The 18773-nt window shown below is 38.7% G+C and overlaps 2 protein-coding genes across 2 annotated transcripts in view; both read left to right on the top strand.

Annotated features, from left to right (window-relative positions):
- Nucleotides 1-18773, top strand: part of WNK3 (WNK lysine deficient protein kinase 3) — a 124631-nt gene that overhangs the window by 29037 nt on the left and 76821 nt on the right. Inside the window, 6 exon segments of the mRNA XM_054565693.1 lie at nt 11-168; nt 1926-2014; nt 5119-5338; nt 9987-10281; nt 13019-13221; nt 13314-13451. Of these exon segments, the coding sequence (XP_054421668.1) occupies nt 11-168; nt 1926-2014; nt 5119-5338; nt 9987-10281; nt 13019-13221; nt 13314-13451 (1103 nt within the window).
- Nucleotides 15564-17294, top strand: LOC129064567 (protein L-Myc-like). The gene has a single exon (XM_054565703.1). The coding sequence runs from the start codon at nt 15564-15566 to the stop codon at nt 17292-17294; it is 1731 nt and encodes a 576-aa protein (XP_054421678.1).

Here is an 18773-nt window from a genome sequence, read left to right as displayed (position 1 = left end):
TATTTTGTAGGGACTCCTGAGTTTATGGCTCCAGAGATGTATGAAGAGCACTATGATGAATCTGTAGATGTCTATGCTTTTGGAATGTGTATGCTGGAAATGGCAACTTCGGAGTACCCTTATTCTGAGTGCCAAAATGCAGCTCAAATATACCGTAAAGTAACTAGTGTAGGTATAACTTTACTCTTTTTACTTCACAAATTGCCATATTTCATGTTGAAGTTGGTTTAAGTCAACTCAGTAAAACTCAATTTTGGTTTAGCTTTGTATAACAGTGCAAAATTTTACATAATTGTAATGAAACAAGCTTTAGATTTAGGCTGTAATATATACCTATACTCTATTGGAGTCATATAAAATGCTGTGTGTCAGTATTTTTGGGAAACATAGAGATATCATGCACATGCATTTGTTTGTAAAGAAATTTTAGATATTTATATGATGGATTTTATTTTCCTAATTTGAATAATAAAGATTGGCTAAATGGTTTGAAGGTTTCTTTTAGTTCTAAAAGCCTGATTGTAAAAGGGCATTCAAAATATAGTTCAACAGATACAGTGTTTGATTCTTGCTATGTGTAGTTTTTAAGAAATTACAAGGAGTGCATGGATGAAGAAAAAAGCATCTGCTACCCACAAAGAGCTTACATTTGTAGTAGGACAGTAATATAAATTCACAAATATCCATAAAAATAAGAGGATGGAAGTATTGTAAAGGGACATGAGGGTGGTAGAAGCAAAATGCTAGGATTATTCAAAAGAGGTATACTTCATACACAATTGGGTGGCTCAGATAGGCTGGAAAGAAGATTGTTAGAGTGTTTCAGATAACTAAGGCTAAGAGGTACTGTTTTTAAATGTATGCTGCATGCTTTCATCTTTATATCCTTGCAAGATGGTGCTATCTTCAGTTTATAAATGATGGGACTGAAAATCAGAGGTTGTGAGTTATCCAAATTCACACAGCTACTAGTAATGCCAGATTTTGACTCCAAGTCTGACTCCAGAGGTTTGTGTAGGAAGACATAAGAAATAAGGCTGATATTCAGAATATGGGATATTCTATAGGACAAGTGACCTAGTTTCTCTAACAAATCAATTTGTTCATTTCTTCTAGCCATTCTAGAAGACTGAAATAATATTGATTTGGAATGTTTGCAATAGAGAAACACTTCTTAGGGATTTTCAGAAGTTTTTAAATAGCCCTGGCTGGTGTGGCTCAGTGGTTGGGGCATCATCCAATAGCTGAATGGTTGCAGATTCAATTCCCTGTCAGGGTACATACCTGGGTTGCAGGTTCAGTCCCGGTTCAGGCGCAGGTGTGTGCAATCCCTGGCTGGATGCTTACAATCCCTGGTCCCAATGCGGATCCTTGGTGTGTGCAAAGGCAACCAATTGATGCTTCCCTCTTACCGATGTGTCTCCCTCTCCTCTCCCTGTAAAAAAGCAAATGAAAATGTCCTCAGGTGAGGATAAAAAAAGGTTTTTAAATAACTTTTTTTTCTGGTTTCAAAGAATACTTTTTTATTGTATTTTACTAATTGGGGTTATGCTGTATGTACATTTTGGGATCCTAGTTTTTCCCCTACTTAATGTTGCACTGTGAGAATTCTCCATGTTGTTAATGGCTTTTGAGAACATTTTTAATTTCTGCATGTTAGTGTATATATTACAGTAATACATATTACACTAATATATACACTAATATATACACTTTGTTGATTTTAGATTATTTACAATTTTCACTATTATTTGTAGAACTATAACAAAATCCTTGTCAAAAAAGCTGTTAAACTTATATTATGTATATCTCATTTAAAACTTGAATATGGTTTAGTGGTAAAAATCATTATGTTAATAAACGTCATGTTGATTGGGGCTTTCAATTGCTTAATATGTGACTGGAAACCATTTTTCTCCTCCTAGGGCATAAAACCAGCTAGTTTCAATAAAGTCACTGATCCCGAAGTGAAAGAAATCATTGAAGGTTGTATTCGTCAAAACAAATCTGAAAGGTGGGTGCAAATGTACTGAAGTGACATAACCGATAGATGCATTTTTCTCTTACTTTGCACTGGGTCATTTTTTGACCTTTGAATTATGCTTGGTATGATTTTGAGTGGAAGACAAACCATACTGTCTTTAGTAAAGTGTATTTTGGTGCATTTTGTTTGCAATTTTAGACTTTGATAATCATGTGCTGAATTTTCCTTGAAGCAAAATTTGAGTTGTGTTTGTGTGTTTTGTGACAAGCTTTCATCACTTTGAGGCCTCCGATTAAGTCAGTGGGCCCCTTCCCCCCAGGTTAACTTGCTAGTAAAATTGATGAAGTAGAGAGCTTCTGTAGTATCACCTTCAGGTAAGTACCATTTAAATGGTTTTTTATGATAGTTAATAAAAAGTGATCATCAACTCACCGGATTTTTTTTTACAATATGTCCTTGTATTATGATAGTAAAGTTGATAGGGCTATTTTTGTTCAAGAATTAGTATTCTAGATTATTTGTATCACAATTTGTGGTTTTGTTGTGGACAACTCCTTTTAGTTTTAGCTTGTATTTCTCTTCAATTTGAGCTTTGAACAGGTGCTGACAAGTTAAAGGATTAATCATTTGGTTTTTACCTTCCAATTGATTATGATTAATAAAGGTGACAGGCCCTTTATAGAAATTATTTTTACCAGCATTTGATTGACTATCTCCTATTTTTATTATTTTTCTATCTGAGTTTAGTGTTGCTTTTCTGAGAATACATAAAGCCACTAAGGTAAGGCCTGTTTAATTATAGCTTCATTATAGAACATTATTAATGTCTATACCAACAGGCTATATCTAGGTATATATTTGTTTTTATTATCGTGAAATGTATATAGCATAAGATTTATCATTTTAGTCTTTTTTTATGTGTTACAATTCCGTGGCATTAAGTACATTCACAGTACAACCATCACTACTATCTACTTCCAGAACTTTTTCATCATCTCAAACAGAAACTCTGTACCCATTTAACAACTTCATTCTCTCTTCAATTCTTGGTAACCTCTAGTCCATTCTCTGTCTCTATGAATTTGTTTATTGAAGGTATCTCATGTAAGTGTAATCATACAATATTTCTCCTTTTGTGTGTGGGTTATTTCATTTAGCATAGTTTTCAAGGTTGGTTCATGTTGTCGTGTGTATCAGAATTTCCTTCCTTTTTAAGGCTAAATATTACACACACATAGCACCTTTTGTTTATTTATCTGTTGATGGATACTTGGGTTATTTCTGCCTTTTGTCAATTATTAATAATGCTGCATGAAAATTGGTGTACAAATATTTGCTTGAATTTCTGCTTTCCATTCTTTTTGGTGTTTACATAGGAGTGGAATTACTGGGTCATATGGTAATACTATGTTTAATTTTTTGAAGAGCCACCAAGCTTTTTCCACAGTGTCTGTACCATTTTACATTCCCTCCAGCAATATAGGAAGGTTGCAATTTCTCGGCATCCTCCCCAACCCTTGTTGTTTTCTGTTTTTGTTTGTTTGTTTGTTTTGTTTTTGGTAATGGTCATCCTAATGGTTGTGAAGTAGTACCTCCTTGTGGTTTTGATTTGCTTTTCCCTAATGACTAATGATGTTGAGTATATTTTTGTGCATTTGTATATCTTTTGAAAAATGTCTGTTCAAGTCATTTGCCCTTTAAAAAAATTGTTTCATTTATTTTTGTTGTTCTTTTTGAGTTACAGGAGTTTAGTCATGCTTTTTTTTTAAGCAAGGCTAAAAATACTATGTTGAAGTAGCCATTTCAGTTTGGATTCTGATTGTTGTTTATACAATCTCATCACTAATTATGATTGATTACTGAAGAATACTGGAATATTCAATAGGCCATATTAATTTATTGGAAAGAGCACAGGCTTCAATGTGAGAATAAGATTCAAATCTGGAGTCACTTAGCCAGTGTGATATTGAGGATGTTACCTAACTGTTACTCAAAACAGGTATTATTTTTATGAGTAAAAAGAGAATGAAAACATATAAAATAACCTAACAGTAATAAGTATTAATGAATGGTATCTTCTGCTGCTGTTTCTATAGCTATTCCTTAGTAAAATACGTAAAATTTTCATTGTGAGTCAGAGGGCTTAACTTGGTTGTGCTTTCTTGAACACATCTCGCCTTAACCTTAAAACTAGTCTGAGCAAGATTATTCTTTTTTATAACACTGTCTCAGTTAAGTATTTGTCTCTCGATCACTAAAAATGTAGAGGGTTTAAATCCTTAATTTACAGGATGACTTTTGTTATCTGTTATAAATAGCAAAGGAGGGGCTTTCTACACAGACATTATAGAATACATCAGTTTTAGTTCTCTCTAGCCTGTAATACAGATAGATTAGATATATCTGTTTTAGAAGTTGGTCAAAGAAGAGGAAATTAACTGCCCCAGCTTGTAAAAGAATCTTTTGAACCCCTGTACTTTTTTCTTTTCAGAGATGGTTAATCTCTGATACTAGGCTAGTCTTGTATCCATTGTATGTAAACTTTGGCCTAAAACATTAGACAGAAATACTTTAAGAAAACCATGCATGGGACTTTGCTGAACTAAATTATAAATTAGCTTCACCCATGGAACTCTCCAAAGAGTGACATACAGTGATGAGATTATTCCTAATGAAGTCTACGAGTTCAATTTGTAACATTTGTAAAGAGTTTTAACTTCAATTTACGGTTTACATATTTTGAAAAGTTTTTATTTTCTTTGCACAGAATCTGTTGTTTGAGTCTTAGTAACTTAAGCCAGTGGTTTAGGGAAACTCCTCAGTCCACATAGCATGTACTGAAGCACTTCTCCTACTCTCTTTAGGCATACTTTTAGGTATGTTAAACTTCAGTATCTAGATATATTACTAATAATAATCTTTAATTAATGTCACTACAAATGCATGTTAGTTGGAAATTTTTGCATCCTTGATAGCAATAAGTTAGATATAATATTTTGTTTTTATGACAAAGAATAATGGTTTAATTAAAAGAAATTTTAAAATAAGACTTTTACTTTGATACAATTAATTTTAAAGGTTCTATATCTTATGATTGGAAGAATTGATAATGAGATAGGAATTTTGTTTATTAGGTTGTCTATCAGGAACCTACTTAACCACACATTTTTTGCTGAGGATACTGGACTGAGGGTGGAGCTAGCAGAAGAAGATGATTGCTCAAATTCATCCCTGGCTTTAAGACTGTGGGTGGAGGACCCTAAAAAATTGAAAGGCAAGCACAAAGACAATGAAGCTATTGAATTCTGTTTTAATTTAGAAATGGATACACCTGAGGAAGTTGCATATGAAATGGTAAGTGAATTCTACTGCTATTTCTCCTGCCCCTATAGTATCAGGATTGACTTTCTTTCTCTTTCTCATTCCTTTCTTTGTTACTTTCTCCTTTTCTTTATTTAAATTGATATTTTACTATGAAATGTATCTCTACAGCAGAGTATATTAAATTTGTATGTATTATATAGAGATTGATAATATACTACCTTTCTTAAGAAATAGAATGCATAGAATTGTGCACCTGAAATCTGTATAATTTTGTTAACCAGTGTCACCCCAAGAAATTCAATAAAAAGGAAAACAAGAAATAGAATGCAGTTGGTATCCTAGAAACCTCCTATGTTCCCCTCCTGGTTGCATTCCCCTTCCTCATCACCACAGGCAATATCTATTCTGACTTTTGTGTTATTCATTCCTTTGCTTTTCATTATAATTTACCTAAGTAATATATTGTTTTGTTTTGAAAACCTGAGTGGCATGCACACACCGTGCTGGTTACTGAAGTTACTCTTAGGTGAAGATGCCCAGGAGAGGATGAGCTGAACAGAGTCTCTCAGTCACAGTCTGACTTCAGCTTCCCGAAGGGTTTGCAAGAGCTGCTTCTGAGGAAGTCAGTGGGTGAGGTCATGTGTGAGTCCAGGGCAATAAACACTTGGCTCACCACAGTCAGTGCACTGGCGGGGCTGTTGTGTGGACCAGAAACGAGTTGTCTGGTAACAGTATGGTTTGACAGGGAGTGGGCCCCTCTATCTACTTCTAATCTCACCTTAACCTCTTCCCCCCAAGAGCAGATGACAGCAGATAACTTCTGTGGGGTAGAATGCGTGTCCACCCCGGATCCAGGCTGCTGCAGTGCTGAAAAGGGAGGGCTTGCAGGAGCTTCAGCAGCACGTGTTCCAGTTTAGCCCAGTACAGACACTGTGAAGCAGCAAACCCGGGAATTCTATCCTGAAGTTAACAAGAATAATCATACAATGACAGTGGGGATCTTGGAAATGAAAGTCTTTAACACATCTGTCTTTGTAGTCACACTGTTCTACTCTGGAATGATTATCTTTGGACATCTGGTACATAACTATCATCCTGGTGTTTCCCTTTACTGCCTTCATAGACTTCTCTGCCTCTCTCCTGTATTGGACTTAATGTTTCCTAAATGCCACGTCTTTCTCTTTCTTGGCTTACTCTTTTGTTTTAGTGTTATACTTCCTTTGTTAGCTTCTTTTAAAAAAGATTTATTTTTTTTTAGAGACAGTGGAAGGGAGGGAGGGAGAGAGGGAGAAAAACTTTGATGTGTGAGAAAAACATTGATTGGTTGCCTCTTGCACGTCCCTCAACTGAGGATTGGCCTGCAGCCCAGGCATGTGCCCTGTCCAGTGAGCTATCAGTTTGCAAGTCAATGCCCAACCCACTGAGCCACTCCAGTCATGGCTTCATTTGTTAGCTTCTATGAAAGGGTACATGGGAGATAAATTCTTTGAGACTTGCATGTATTAAAAGTGCCTTTATTTTATCTTTATTTTTAACTGATTATTTGGCTGGTTAAGGCATTTTAGGTTGGTGATTAAAAAAAATTAGAGTCATTACTCCATGCTTTTCTAACTTTCAGTATTGATATTGAGAAGCACAGGGTTCTGTTTTCTGGATCTTTTGCATGTGACCCATTGTTTCCTCTCTGGAAGCTTGTAATCTTTTTTCTTAGTATTTTAAAATTTCACAATGATGTGTCTTGATTTGAGTCTATTTTCATTTACTACATTGGACACTCAATGGACCCTTCCAATCTGTCAACTCATACTCTTGAGGTTCTGGGAGATTTCTTGAAGTATTTTATTGATGATTTTTTTTCCCTTTGTTTTCTCTTTCTGGACTGCTATTATGTGGATGTTGGACCTCTTGAACTGTTTCTCCAATCTTCTTATCTTTTCTAATTTTCATCTTTTTCGTCTTTTTATTCTCCTTTTTGGCAGATATTATCACTTTTATCTTCTAACTTTTCCATTGAGTTTTTCATTTCTGCTATCATATTTTTAATTTTGAGTTCCTTTATTTTTTGTCTGTTTTTCAGAGTAAAAATCTTGTTCTTTGTTTTGTGGATACAATATTATTGTATCTTTTTATAACATTCATAAAGGGAATGCTTTTGACATTTCTTTTTCTCCCTGCAGTCTATTTTCTCCAAGTTGCTGTTTTTTCCTCTGTTAGTTTTGTGCTCCTCCTTCTTGTTAAAGGTTTTCCTCATATTTTTTGTAATTCTTCACCAGCTGTTCATGATTAATAGTGGGAGACTGTATTAGTTTTCTATTGCTTTGTGACCAATTACCACAAACTTAGTGGCTTAAAATAACACTCATTTATTATCTCAGTTCTGTAGGTCAGAAGTCCTATCGGACTTCACTGGATTCTCTGCTTGGAGTTTCACGGGCTGAAGTCAAGGTGTTGGCTGCCTAGTCTGTTATCTGTAGGCTCTGAGGAAGAATCTGCTTTTGGGCTCATCTAGTAATTCCATTCAGTTTTAAGACTAAGGTCCCTATTTCCTTACTGGCTGTTAGCTAGGGGTCACTTTCCGCTCTTAGAGGCTGTTCTTCAGTCCTTTCACATGCCCCTACTTCATCCCAAAGTTAGCAATGACATGTTAAATCCTTCTAGTATCACCAGCTGGTAAAAGGCTCACCCAGAAAATCTCCCTACCTTAAGGTCAACTGTTCATAGCACATTGGTATCTCATCTCATTCACAGGTTTAAAGATTAGGATCAGACATTTTTTAGGGGTCACAATTTCTCCTACCATGGAGACTAACAAGCCAATTGACTGTATGATTGCTTGTGTCGGACTTACTAACTTTGACCTCTACTGTAGGGTATCTGGATGGGCCATTATTTGGGGAATCTCTGATGTCAATATTTGTAGGTCTTGCCTTTTGGATTGCTCAGATTTCCTAGGGTGGCATCTTTCAATGTCCTTCCTGGAGGGTAATGGTCTGGTTACTGATATTTTGGTAGCCAAGTAGGAAAGAAGGCTGGAAGTTTCTGCATATGGCATTCAACATGCATATGGTCATTTAATCTTTTTGTTTTCCACTTGATAGCCATATCTTCTACTATGCGTGGTGTTCCATAGTCCAGAGAACTTTTACCCTCTCCAGAGGACTAAACTTTAGGCTTCCCTGGTAGGAGAGAAGTAATCATTGAAAGGTGTGGAATGGAGGGTGGGGCACAGGAAACTAAATATCTACTTCTCAAAATGCTTTCACTTAGTCTTCCCTATTTTAGTCATCTCTTTTGACTTTACTGAGTTTTGGAAGTACCTGGTACTACCAGTCCCTGTGTTTCATGACCATTATTCAGCATATGGGAATGATTATCAGTTTTCTCTAATTGACCTTTTTCAGGTCTGCTAGGTCAGTTTTTATTTACCCATTTGTTTTCCATATTTGAAAGAGTCCAAAATGTTGTCGTCGTCTTTGTCTTATTCTCCCTGTTCGTGTGGGTTTATAACTTAAAAATCCATTTACTTTGGGTTTCTTTTTTGGCACTTTCAAAGGGTGTGAAATTAAATATTTGGACTCCATCTAACATTGCTTTTGTAAAGAAAACTGACCTTTTTTAAAAAAAATAACCTTTATTTATTTTTAGAGATGGGGAGGGGAGGAAGAAAGACAGGGAGAGAAACATCAGTGTAAGAGAGAAACGTCATTCGGTTGCCTCTTGTATGTGCCCAGACCTAGCACTGAAACTGTAATCCAGGCATATACCCTCATCAGTAATCGAAAGGGCGATCCCTTGCCTTGTGGAACAACTCCCAAACAAGCCACACCAGTGGGGGTCCATTTAAATATTAATCATTTTTCAACTACCATGAAATTTCCCAAAGTCTGCACACCCCCATGACATGTTTTAAAAAAACAGATTGTAGGACTGAGAATGATATGCCATGGTACCTCCTCAAGTCTTTTCTGCTCCTCAGCCCTGGTTCTCTCAGACAAGTTTTTAATTTCTCACTCCACTAACTCCTAGTAAGCTGTAGTACTTTGCTGTTAGCATACTTCTCTCTGCCTATAGTGTTGTTCTCTAAACTGCTACACTTAGTAATATGTTAGTTCCTTTTTTAGTTTGTTTGTTTCAATCCAGGTCAGAATTTACCTTCCTCTGTGATACTTCTCTACTCCTTCCAGAGATGCATATGCTCCTTTAGGGCTTTTGCAGCCGCTCATTTTTTACCTCTTATTTCCTTTTAAGTTAAATTTGTGTCCATCCCTCACAACAAGATTTTGTGCTCATAAAGGACAAAGGGCCAACTTAATCACCTGTGTGTCACCAATTACAAGGAGTCAATTGTAAGCACTTAATGTTGCTGAATAAGGAAAATTTTAATCTTTCACAAAACTTAATGGCAGTCATAAATGACTTGTAATAAGACTGCATGTACTGAAACGTCAAGCTATTTGCTTGTTTTGTTTAAGGCCAGAATTATTTCAGCAATGCTTGATATTATTTTTCTTATCCTGATTAAAGTCTTGACATTTACATATGTCTGATTAAGAAGAACATAGAGACTGTTATTTAATAACATTTGGAATTTGGGGGCATAAAGTAACTCCACGAGTAATAAAAGGGTTAAAATTTTAAATGTTAAAGATGTAGTTTGCTTATTATGTTTTGTTTGTAGGTCAAGTCAGGATTCTTCCATGAAAGTGATTCCAAAGCTGTTGCTAAGTCCATTAGAGACCGGGTTACCCTGATAAAGAAGACAAGAGAGAAGAAACCAGCTGGCTGTTTGGAAGAACGCAGGGATTCTCAGTGCAAGTCTGTGGGGAATGTTTTTCCTCAACCCCAGAGTACAACTTTGTCCTTTGCTCCTGCTCAGCACACTGTGGCTGAATGTGAAGAAACTGAAGTTGATCAACAAGTTCGGCAACAGCTTCTACAAAGAAAACCACAACAGCACTGCTCCTCTGTTATAGGTAACACAGTTATAACTTATAAAAACAAATGTGTAATTATGTTCCCTTATCTTTAAATAGTACTTTTATATTTTTCAAAGCATTATGTTATCTATCATTTTATCAGTCTTTTTACAAATCCTTGGAAGAGGACTTCCAGCCAAGACGGAAGCATAGGTAGATACATTTTGCCCCCTCACACAACCAAAAGAAAGACAACAACAAATTTAAAAACAAAAAATAACCAGAATTGCTACAAAATCAAACTGTATGGAAGTCTGACAACCAAGGAACTAAAGAAGAAACATTCACCCAGACAGGTAGGAGGGGCGGAAAGGATGCACGGCAAGGCAGTGGCTGGTGATCCGGGTGGTCCCACAGCTGTGTGCAGATAAACAAGGAGGAACAGCTGGGGAGCGAAACAGATTGCACAATCCAAGTTTCCAGCACGAGAAAAGAAAGCCTCAAAGCCTCAAAAATCTGTGGGGGTTGTGACAGCAGGAAAAACTCCCAGCCTCACAGGAGAGTCCGTGGGACAGACCCACAGGGTCCTAGAATGTACACACACCCACCCACTCAGGATTCAGCACTAGAAAGGCCCAATTTGCTTGTGGGTAGCGGGGGAGGTGACTGAAAGCTGGCGGAGAGCAGAGCAAGCAGCATTTTCCCCTTCGGACCCCTCCTTCACGTATAGTGTCACAACTCAGTCACCTGGGTTGCCCCACCCTGGCAAATGCCTAAGGTTCCGCCCCTCCCAACGTAACAGGCGTGTGGAGACAAAGAAATATGGCCCAAATGAAAGAACAGATCAAAGCTCCAAAAACAGAACTAAGCGATGAACAGAGAGCCAACCTATCAGATGCACAGTTCAAAACACTGGGAATCTAGACGCTCACTGAATTGACTGAGTATGGTCACAAAATGGAGGAAAAAGTGAAGGCTATGCAAAGTGAAATAAAGAAAAATATACAGGGAAACAGGAGTAAAGGGAAGGAAACTGGGACTCAGATCATTGGTTGGGAGCAGAAGGAAGAGATAAACATTCAAGCGGAACAGAATGAAGAAACAAGAATTCAAAGAAATGGGGAGAGGCTTAGGAACCTCTGGGACAACTTTAAATGTTCCACCATCCAAATCATGGGGGTACCAGAAGGAGACGAGGAAGAGCAAGAAATTGAAAACTTATTTGAACAAATAATGAAGGAGAACTTTCCCAATCTGATCAAGGAAATAGACTTCAAGGAGATCCAGGAGGCTCAGAGAGTCCCAAAGAAGTTGGACCCAAGGAAGCACACATCAAGGCACATCATAATTAGGTTACCTAAGATTAAAGATAAGGAAAAAATCTTAAAAGCAGCAAGAGAAAAGGAGTTACCTACAAAGGAGTTCCCATAAGACTATCAGCTGATTTCTCAAAAGAAACCCTGCAAGCAAGAAGGGGCTGCAAAGAAGTATTCAAGGTCATGAAAAGCAAGGACCTACATCCAAGATGACTCTATCCAGCAAAGCTTTCCTTTGGAATGGAAGAGCAGGTAAAGTGCTTCCCAGATAAGGTCAAGCTAAAGGAGTTCATCTTCACCAAACCCTTACTATATGAATGCTAAGGGGACTTATCTAAGAAAAAGAAGAAGATCAAAAACTATCAACAGTAAAATGACAACAGACTCACAACTATCAGCAACTGAACGTGAAAAACAAAAGAAAACTAAGCAAATAACTAGAACAGGAACAGAATCACAGAAATGGAGATCAGAGGGGAGAGTGAGGGGGAAGAATGGTGGAAAAGGTATAAGCAGCATTAATTGTAGGTACAAAATAGGCAGGCAAAGGTTAAGAATAGTGTAAGAAATGGAGAAGCCAAAGAACTGATATGTATGGCCCATGGACATGAACTAAGGGGAGGGGAGGGGAATGCTGGGAGGAGGGTTGGTGCAGGGTGGAGGAGAATAAAGGGGAGAAAAAAATGGGACAAGTGTAATAGCATAATCAATAAAATATATATTAAAAAAACAAAAAATCCCAAAATTCTTGAAAGAGACCAGCCAGCTAGTTTTATTTTACACTTGATCTTAGAACCAGAAGACTGAGAAGTGATCCGCTAGTTTTATTTTAAAGTTAAACTTCTGTTAAGTGAATTGACCAAGGTGCTAGTGGCATAAGGATTATAATAGTTTTATTTTTACCATCTTAAGAGTATAAAATAAATCCTTTAAAAAATAAAATTAGGAACTGAAGCTATAATGTATTCAAGAAGGAATATTTTAGACTTTTAGACCCTTTGTATTTTGGACTCCAGTATAAAATTAACACAGTTTCTCTAATTTTTTTCTGTTGTAATGCATTCTCTTCTCTAGAAGGACATAGTATTTTCATAGTAATAATTAATTGCTGTATAAAGACAGTATTATTCTCTAGCCAGTTTCTAGGAGAATGAGAAAGAATATGATAATTAGATTTTACTGAAATCCTAATGCCAGGTATAGATTAATTAGGGATATATATAAAATGGCCAGCAAATGGAGTTGAATTTTTATGTGATTCTTTGTTGTTACATTTTGCTGTAGTAAGAAAATTTTTGTTATAGTATAGTGTCAGCATAGAGAATTCACATGATAGTTTTTAATTAATTCTGCAGTGTACATATTTTATTTGAAGATGTCTCAGGTTATTAGTGTAAAAAAAGTAAAGAAACACTTACCATTTGGACCTGGTGCTTCAACTTTTTACTTCTACCTGTTGCTTATTTTCTTTGTTGTAGGTGACACTTTGTTGGAGGCAGGAGCTGGATCTGTTATACACTCAGATACAAATCAGCCCAGTACAGCCTATTCCTTAGACCAGATGATGGGTTCTCAAATGGTTTCTAACATCCCACAGGCTGAAATAAATGTTCCAGGGAAGATTTATCCATCCCAGCAGCTTGTAGGACAGTACCAGCAGGTTTCAGTGGTGAGATGAGCTGTTACATTTTTAAATATATAATCAGTATATTTACTGTAAATGGGAGAGTTTATCTTTAACCTTTTTTTCTTATTTAATTGTTGCAGAAGCAGCCAAAGCTGACTCAGCCCCAAATTTTGCCTTTGGCTCAAGGTCAGTCCACTGTTTTGCCTGTACATGTCCTTGGACCGCCAGTTGTCTCACAACCCCTGGTGTCCCCATTAACTGTCCAGAAGGTCTCACAGATAAAGGTAAGATACACTTTGGAGGTTCTGTATTCAGTTAAACATATCTAACACTGCCTAGATTTTCTGACAGGCAAAGGCTTTCTTTCATAAATTCACCATAGTTTATATAAAAGTCACTGAAAGCTAAGTTATTTATGCTTTCCTTCACCTAAGACATTTTTCTTGAGGATGTACCTAAACTAACATTGTGTAACTAGATTCTTGAGACACTGCTTTTATGATTGGAAAAGAAACTGAACTGTGTATATGAGATAACAAAATGTAGTTAGGACTTAGATGTCTCTCTCTTGGTAATGATTGTTTGTTCTTTGTATTGGGCTTTGCCAGCCCGGTTTGAATGTGGGAGGATATCTTTTAGATTAAAAATAGTATTTTTAATAGCCTCTTATAATTTTTAGCACTTTCCTATAAATTCTTGACTTTTTTGATTCATGTTTATCTCTGTAGGAAAAATAAGTGCTTCTGTCTTTTACATTCTCAAAGTCAGTGTTACTCATTTCTGGCAATAAGTAAACAGTCTTTGTGAGAGTTCATATTTTCCAGACTATATCCTGGTTCCCTATTTTATGGGCCCTGGACACTTGGTTGGGTTTTTCTTTGCCATCACTTCATTTTCTTTCCTCAACCTCACCATCCCCTGTGTGCATGTGCCTTCTGCTTTTGGGAATGAGATGGTCTAAGCTAGTAGGCATTCTCTGTATATGATTTAGTTAGCAGCTTGTTCATCTGTTTCTTTTAAGAGATTGATACATGGTCTGTCATAATTCATCAATAAACTTTTAATGACTGCCATCTCTGAGGAAATAAAAGAAATAAAATAAAAATAAAATAATGGTCCTTGCTCTCAAGGAGTTCATAGTCTTGTAGGGGAAAGCATACACATATTTGACAAATGCCTGATACCCTTAAAATCAGCCAGGGGCAGATTTAATTTGATATAATTGACAGTGCCTGGTATTTGATAGTGTTTGTACGTGATATGGTACATATTTGTAACTGAGCTCATGTTGTGGTTTGATTTGTCTCTAAGACTATAATGCAAAGTGCGTTGAGTGGATATTTAAATTAATTTAGGTTCAACCACTTAACTATACAGTTATGTGTATTTTAAAATGTGTTTCCAAAATTAAAAAAAATATTTAAAAAGTTATTTTAAAGGTGTTACTTACTTAAAAAATAAAGCCCATAAAGTTGTAAAGAAGACAGTAAAAATCACCTCTTATCCCTCTAATTAGGGAGAATTTATTTTTTACATTTTGGGGGTAGATTTTCTATGTATACATATATACTATTGTTAAGCACAAACATCACATACTATTTTGTAGCCTGCCTGTTCCACCTATTATGTTGAAGCCACATAAGAAAGCACTTTGACCATTAAGATCTTTTATTTTTTAAGATTTTATTTATCTATTTTTAGAGAGGGAAAGAGAGGGAGAGAAACATCAAGGTGTGGTTGCCTCTCACACACCCCTACTGGGGCCCTGGCCTGCAACCCAGGCATGTGCCCTGACTGGGAATCAAACTGGCAACCCTTTGGTTCGCAGGCCGGCACTCAATCTCCTGAGTCACACCAGCCAGGGCCATTGGGGGTCTTTTATCAGTGTAGTGGTTCAAGTTCTAGGACTCATTGCAGCGAACCTATATTTATTCATCCAACTTTTCCCTGTCCTTTTAAGTGATCTTCTATGTTCATTTTAGCTATTATGCTGAAATCCTTTTGAGCCTCTTCTTGGAACTTCCACTGTATGGTGTGTGATGATGTCAGGTTCAGTTACACTGAATCTCAACCAGGTTTTGAATGAGTAATGTGGCAGTTGCAATAAATGGGAATTCATGAACATATATTGCTGAGACTGGTCTCAGCTCATTAGTGTATTCAACTAATATTTACTCATGGCATTGGGATTTTTATAGGATTAATGTTATGTCCAGCATCTTTTTGGTAACTTGATGAAATTTTTGGAACATAGCATTATTTCATCTATCATTTTGTCTGGGACAGTCCCATTAAAATGGGCTTGTTCTATGCATTCATAATATAAATTTTCCTTGCACCAGCACCAGGAACTACAGCTGAGCTATGGAGCAGATGGACAAACTTCATCCCAACCTATGATTTTAGACTTGCCAGTTACTGGAGTTCCACAACCAGTCTTTTCTGCAGTTTCTCCTCACACATTGCCTGCTACACATGTTACTTCCCAGCATCCAACAGTTGGTCTTCAACTTGAGCCTGGTCCTAGAAATTGGAATCAGGCATTAACGAAATCACCAGATGCCAATCAGACTTCTAATTTCTTACTGGTTAATCACCCTCAAGTTTTGTCAAATCATTCTTCTGCTCAATATGTGAGCAGTGCACAGAATGCTGCTGGTACAGCACAGCTCCTTTCTAGTTCCATTGAGGGCCATTCAGGGGCCCATCAGCCTTCACAAAAGATACACTCAGTATCCCAGCCATACCCAGTAGCACATCATGAGTCTATAACTCCAGGTTCTTCTGTGCCACAAAGTCAAATTATGCATTTCAAGAAGCCTTGTTTCCAAGCCTCTGTTCAGCAGCAGTCATTAATTTTACAACCTAAGATTATGGCATCACCACAGAAAAATGTTCAGCAAGATTGTATTCTGTGGGAGTCTGAAGCTCACGCAAGTCGGCGGCAGCCAAAGGGTGGTACTGAAAATGTGATTCAACGACCTGGAGTGGGTCCACTCCCGGTGGCAGGTGGTAGGTGTGAGGGAGAGGATGTGGAGTTCAACTCGTACCAACACTATTTCTATGACTATGACTGCGGGGAGGATTTCTACCGTTCCAGGTTGCCCAGCGAAGACATCTGGAAGAAATTCGAGCTGGTGCCATCACCCCCTACGTTGCCGTCCTGGGGTGCAGGTCCCTGTGCCAGGGACCTGGCCCCTGGAATTGGTTCCACAGAGCTGTGGCCCGGAGGGGGCACAGGGGATGAGGCAGAATCCCGGGGCCACTCAAAAGTTTGGGGCAGGAACTATGCCTCCATCATCCGCCGTGACTGCATGTGGAGTGGCTTCTCAGCCCTGGAACGGCTAGAGAGAGTGGTGAGCAACAGGCTCACCACTGGTGTGCCCCGGGGGAACCCATCCAAGGTGCCCGGTATCCCGGACTGCACTCCCAGCCATGAAGTCGGCAACCCAGTGCCCACTGCCCTTTGTCCATTGGGCGAGCCCAAGACCCAGGCTTGCTCGGGGTCTGAGAGCCCTAGCGACTTGGAGGGTGAAGGAAATGATGTTGTGACAATGAAGCAGAAACAGCCCCTGGATGTACGGAAACCGGTCACCATCATGGTGCAAGCAGACCCTTTGGACCCCTGCATGAGACACTTCCACATCTCTGTCCATCAGCAACAACACAACTATGCTGCCCGTTTGCCTCCAGAAAGCTGCTCCGATGGAGGGGCTCCAAAGAGAGGTCCCCAAGAAGAGGCTCTGGAGAGAGATGATCCAGAGGAAAAGGAAGATGAGGTACTTGAAGAGGTTGTGAGCCCCCTGGCTATAGAAAGTGATGCTCCCCAGTCCTGCCATCCCAAACCTCTCAATTCTGATACTGAGGATGTGACCAAGAGGGAGAAACACAACCTCCTGGAGCGTAAAAGGCGGAATGACCTTCGTTGGAGGTTCTTGGCCCTGAGGAACCAGATACCTGCCCTGGCCAGCTGCTCTAAGGCTCCCAAAGTGGTGATCCTAAGAAAGGCGTTGGAATATGTGCAAGCCCTGGTTGGGGCCGAGAAGAGATTGGCTACAGAGAAAAGGCAGCTCCGATCCCGGCAGCAGCAGCTGCAGAAAAGAATTGCATACCTCAGTAGCTACTAACAGACCAAAAAGCCTGACTGCTCTTTCTTACGAGTTTATTTTATTTTTTAATTTTATTTTTATTTTTTATTAAAAAAGTTTTTTTTTTGTCTTCACTCGAGAACATGCTTATTGATATTAGAGAGAAGGAAAGGGGGGAGATAGAGAGGGAGAGAAACAGTGATGTGTGAGAGAAACATTGATTGGTTGCCTTGCATGTACCCCTAATAGGGACCAAACCTGCAACCTAGGCATGTACCCTACCCAGGAATCAAACCAGGACCTTTTGGTTCATGGGACAACACTCCAACCAACTGAGTTGTACCGGCCAGGGCTGGAGTTTATTTTTTAACCTTTTCTCCCCCTTCAGTAATTTGCACATTTTGGTTATGAGTAGGAAAGTCTGGACAATAGATCTCAGGATGCTTTGCAGCCGGTGCACACAATAAGGGCTTGCATTCTTGGAAACCTAGAACCCTGGCTCTCCCTCTTCCCTAACTCATGGGAGCATTGGGTCTTCTCTAGTGCCTTTGGCTTCTCAGGCAGGTAGCTGACTGGGGAGCCCTGCAGTCTACCTAGTTTACTAGCTTTGGAGAAAAGTCTGACAGATGCTATGTAGCAGGTGGTGGATGTGGTCAGGACCTCTAACCTGCATGAAATGTCACACTGCAGATGAGCATTAGTCTGGGAAAAGATGTTCCTGCTGCTGTCTCTGGGGTGATGATCGGACAGCTGGGCCTGGATTCTGTCCGTGAGGCTCCTTTTTCCAGGAGACATACGAGCTGTCTTGGGTGAAGACAAGCTCACAGACTTGATCAACATGGACCGTTACCTTACTGTCAGACACTTTACAGTAGATGAGGAGTTGGAAACTTTTAATATATGCATATATATTATGACGTTAGATGATTCCCTTCCTCCCACTCTCAATGCCGTGCAACCTTGAGAATATTTAAAGAGCTTAGCCTCTAGATTCTTTGTCTCAAAGCCCTCTGGGCCCTTTCCTCTGAGGGAGAGACCATTCTGTCCTCATAAGGGACTTTTTATGTTTCCTTCCACCTTTGTTATGCAAAGGGTTCTACAGCACCCCTTTCCCACAAATCAGAAGTGTTTCTCCCAGACACAGGGAAATGGGTCATAGCCTGGAGATGGCTTGGGGTCCTGGCTATGGATTTGTTCCCTACTCAGGTGTCTTCCACCTTGGAATCTTTTCTCAAGGCAGATGTCAGGCACCTCAGGAGGGAGAACTGCACGTACCAGTTCTTATTTCTCAGGTCCCTCTCATCTCAGTCCCTGAGGGCTAAGTTTGAAGTTCTGCTAGAACCATGCAAACCTGTCCCTTCTCTTGCAACTCCAAGGAGCTTGCTGTCTCTGCAGCCACCCTTGGGCCACCTGCCAGCCTGGAATGAGTCAGATCCCTGTCCCAGAATCTGGGTCTTATTGAAGTTTTTACTAGGAGAGCTGCTGGTACTCATCCAGTCTTCCAAAAGGTGGCCTAGC

The sequence above is a fragment of the Pteronotus mesoamericanus genome, unplaced genomic scaffold (genome assembly GCF_021234165.1).
Source record: "Pteronotus mesoamericanus isolate MK-2021 breed Mesoamerican mustached bat unplaced genomic scaffold, CSHL_Meso_final contig_166, whole genome shotgun sequence".
Classification (NCBI taxonomy): Eukaryota; Metazoa; Chordata; class Mammalia; order Chiroptera; family Mormoopidae; genus Pteronotus; species Pteronotus mesoamericanus.
This window is presented reverse-complemented; position numbering and strand designations above follow the sequence as displayed.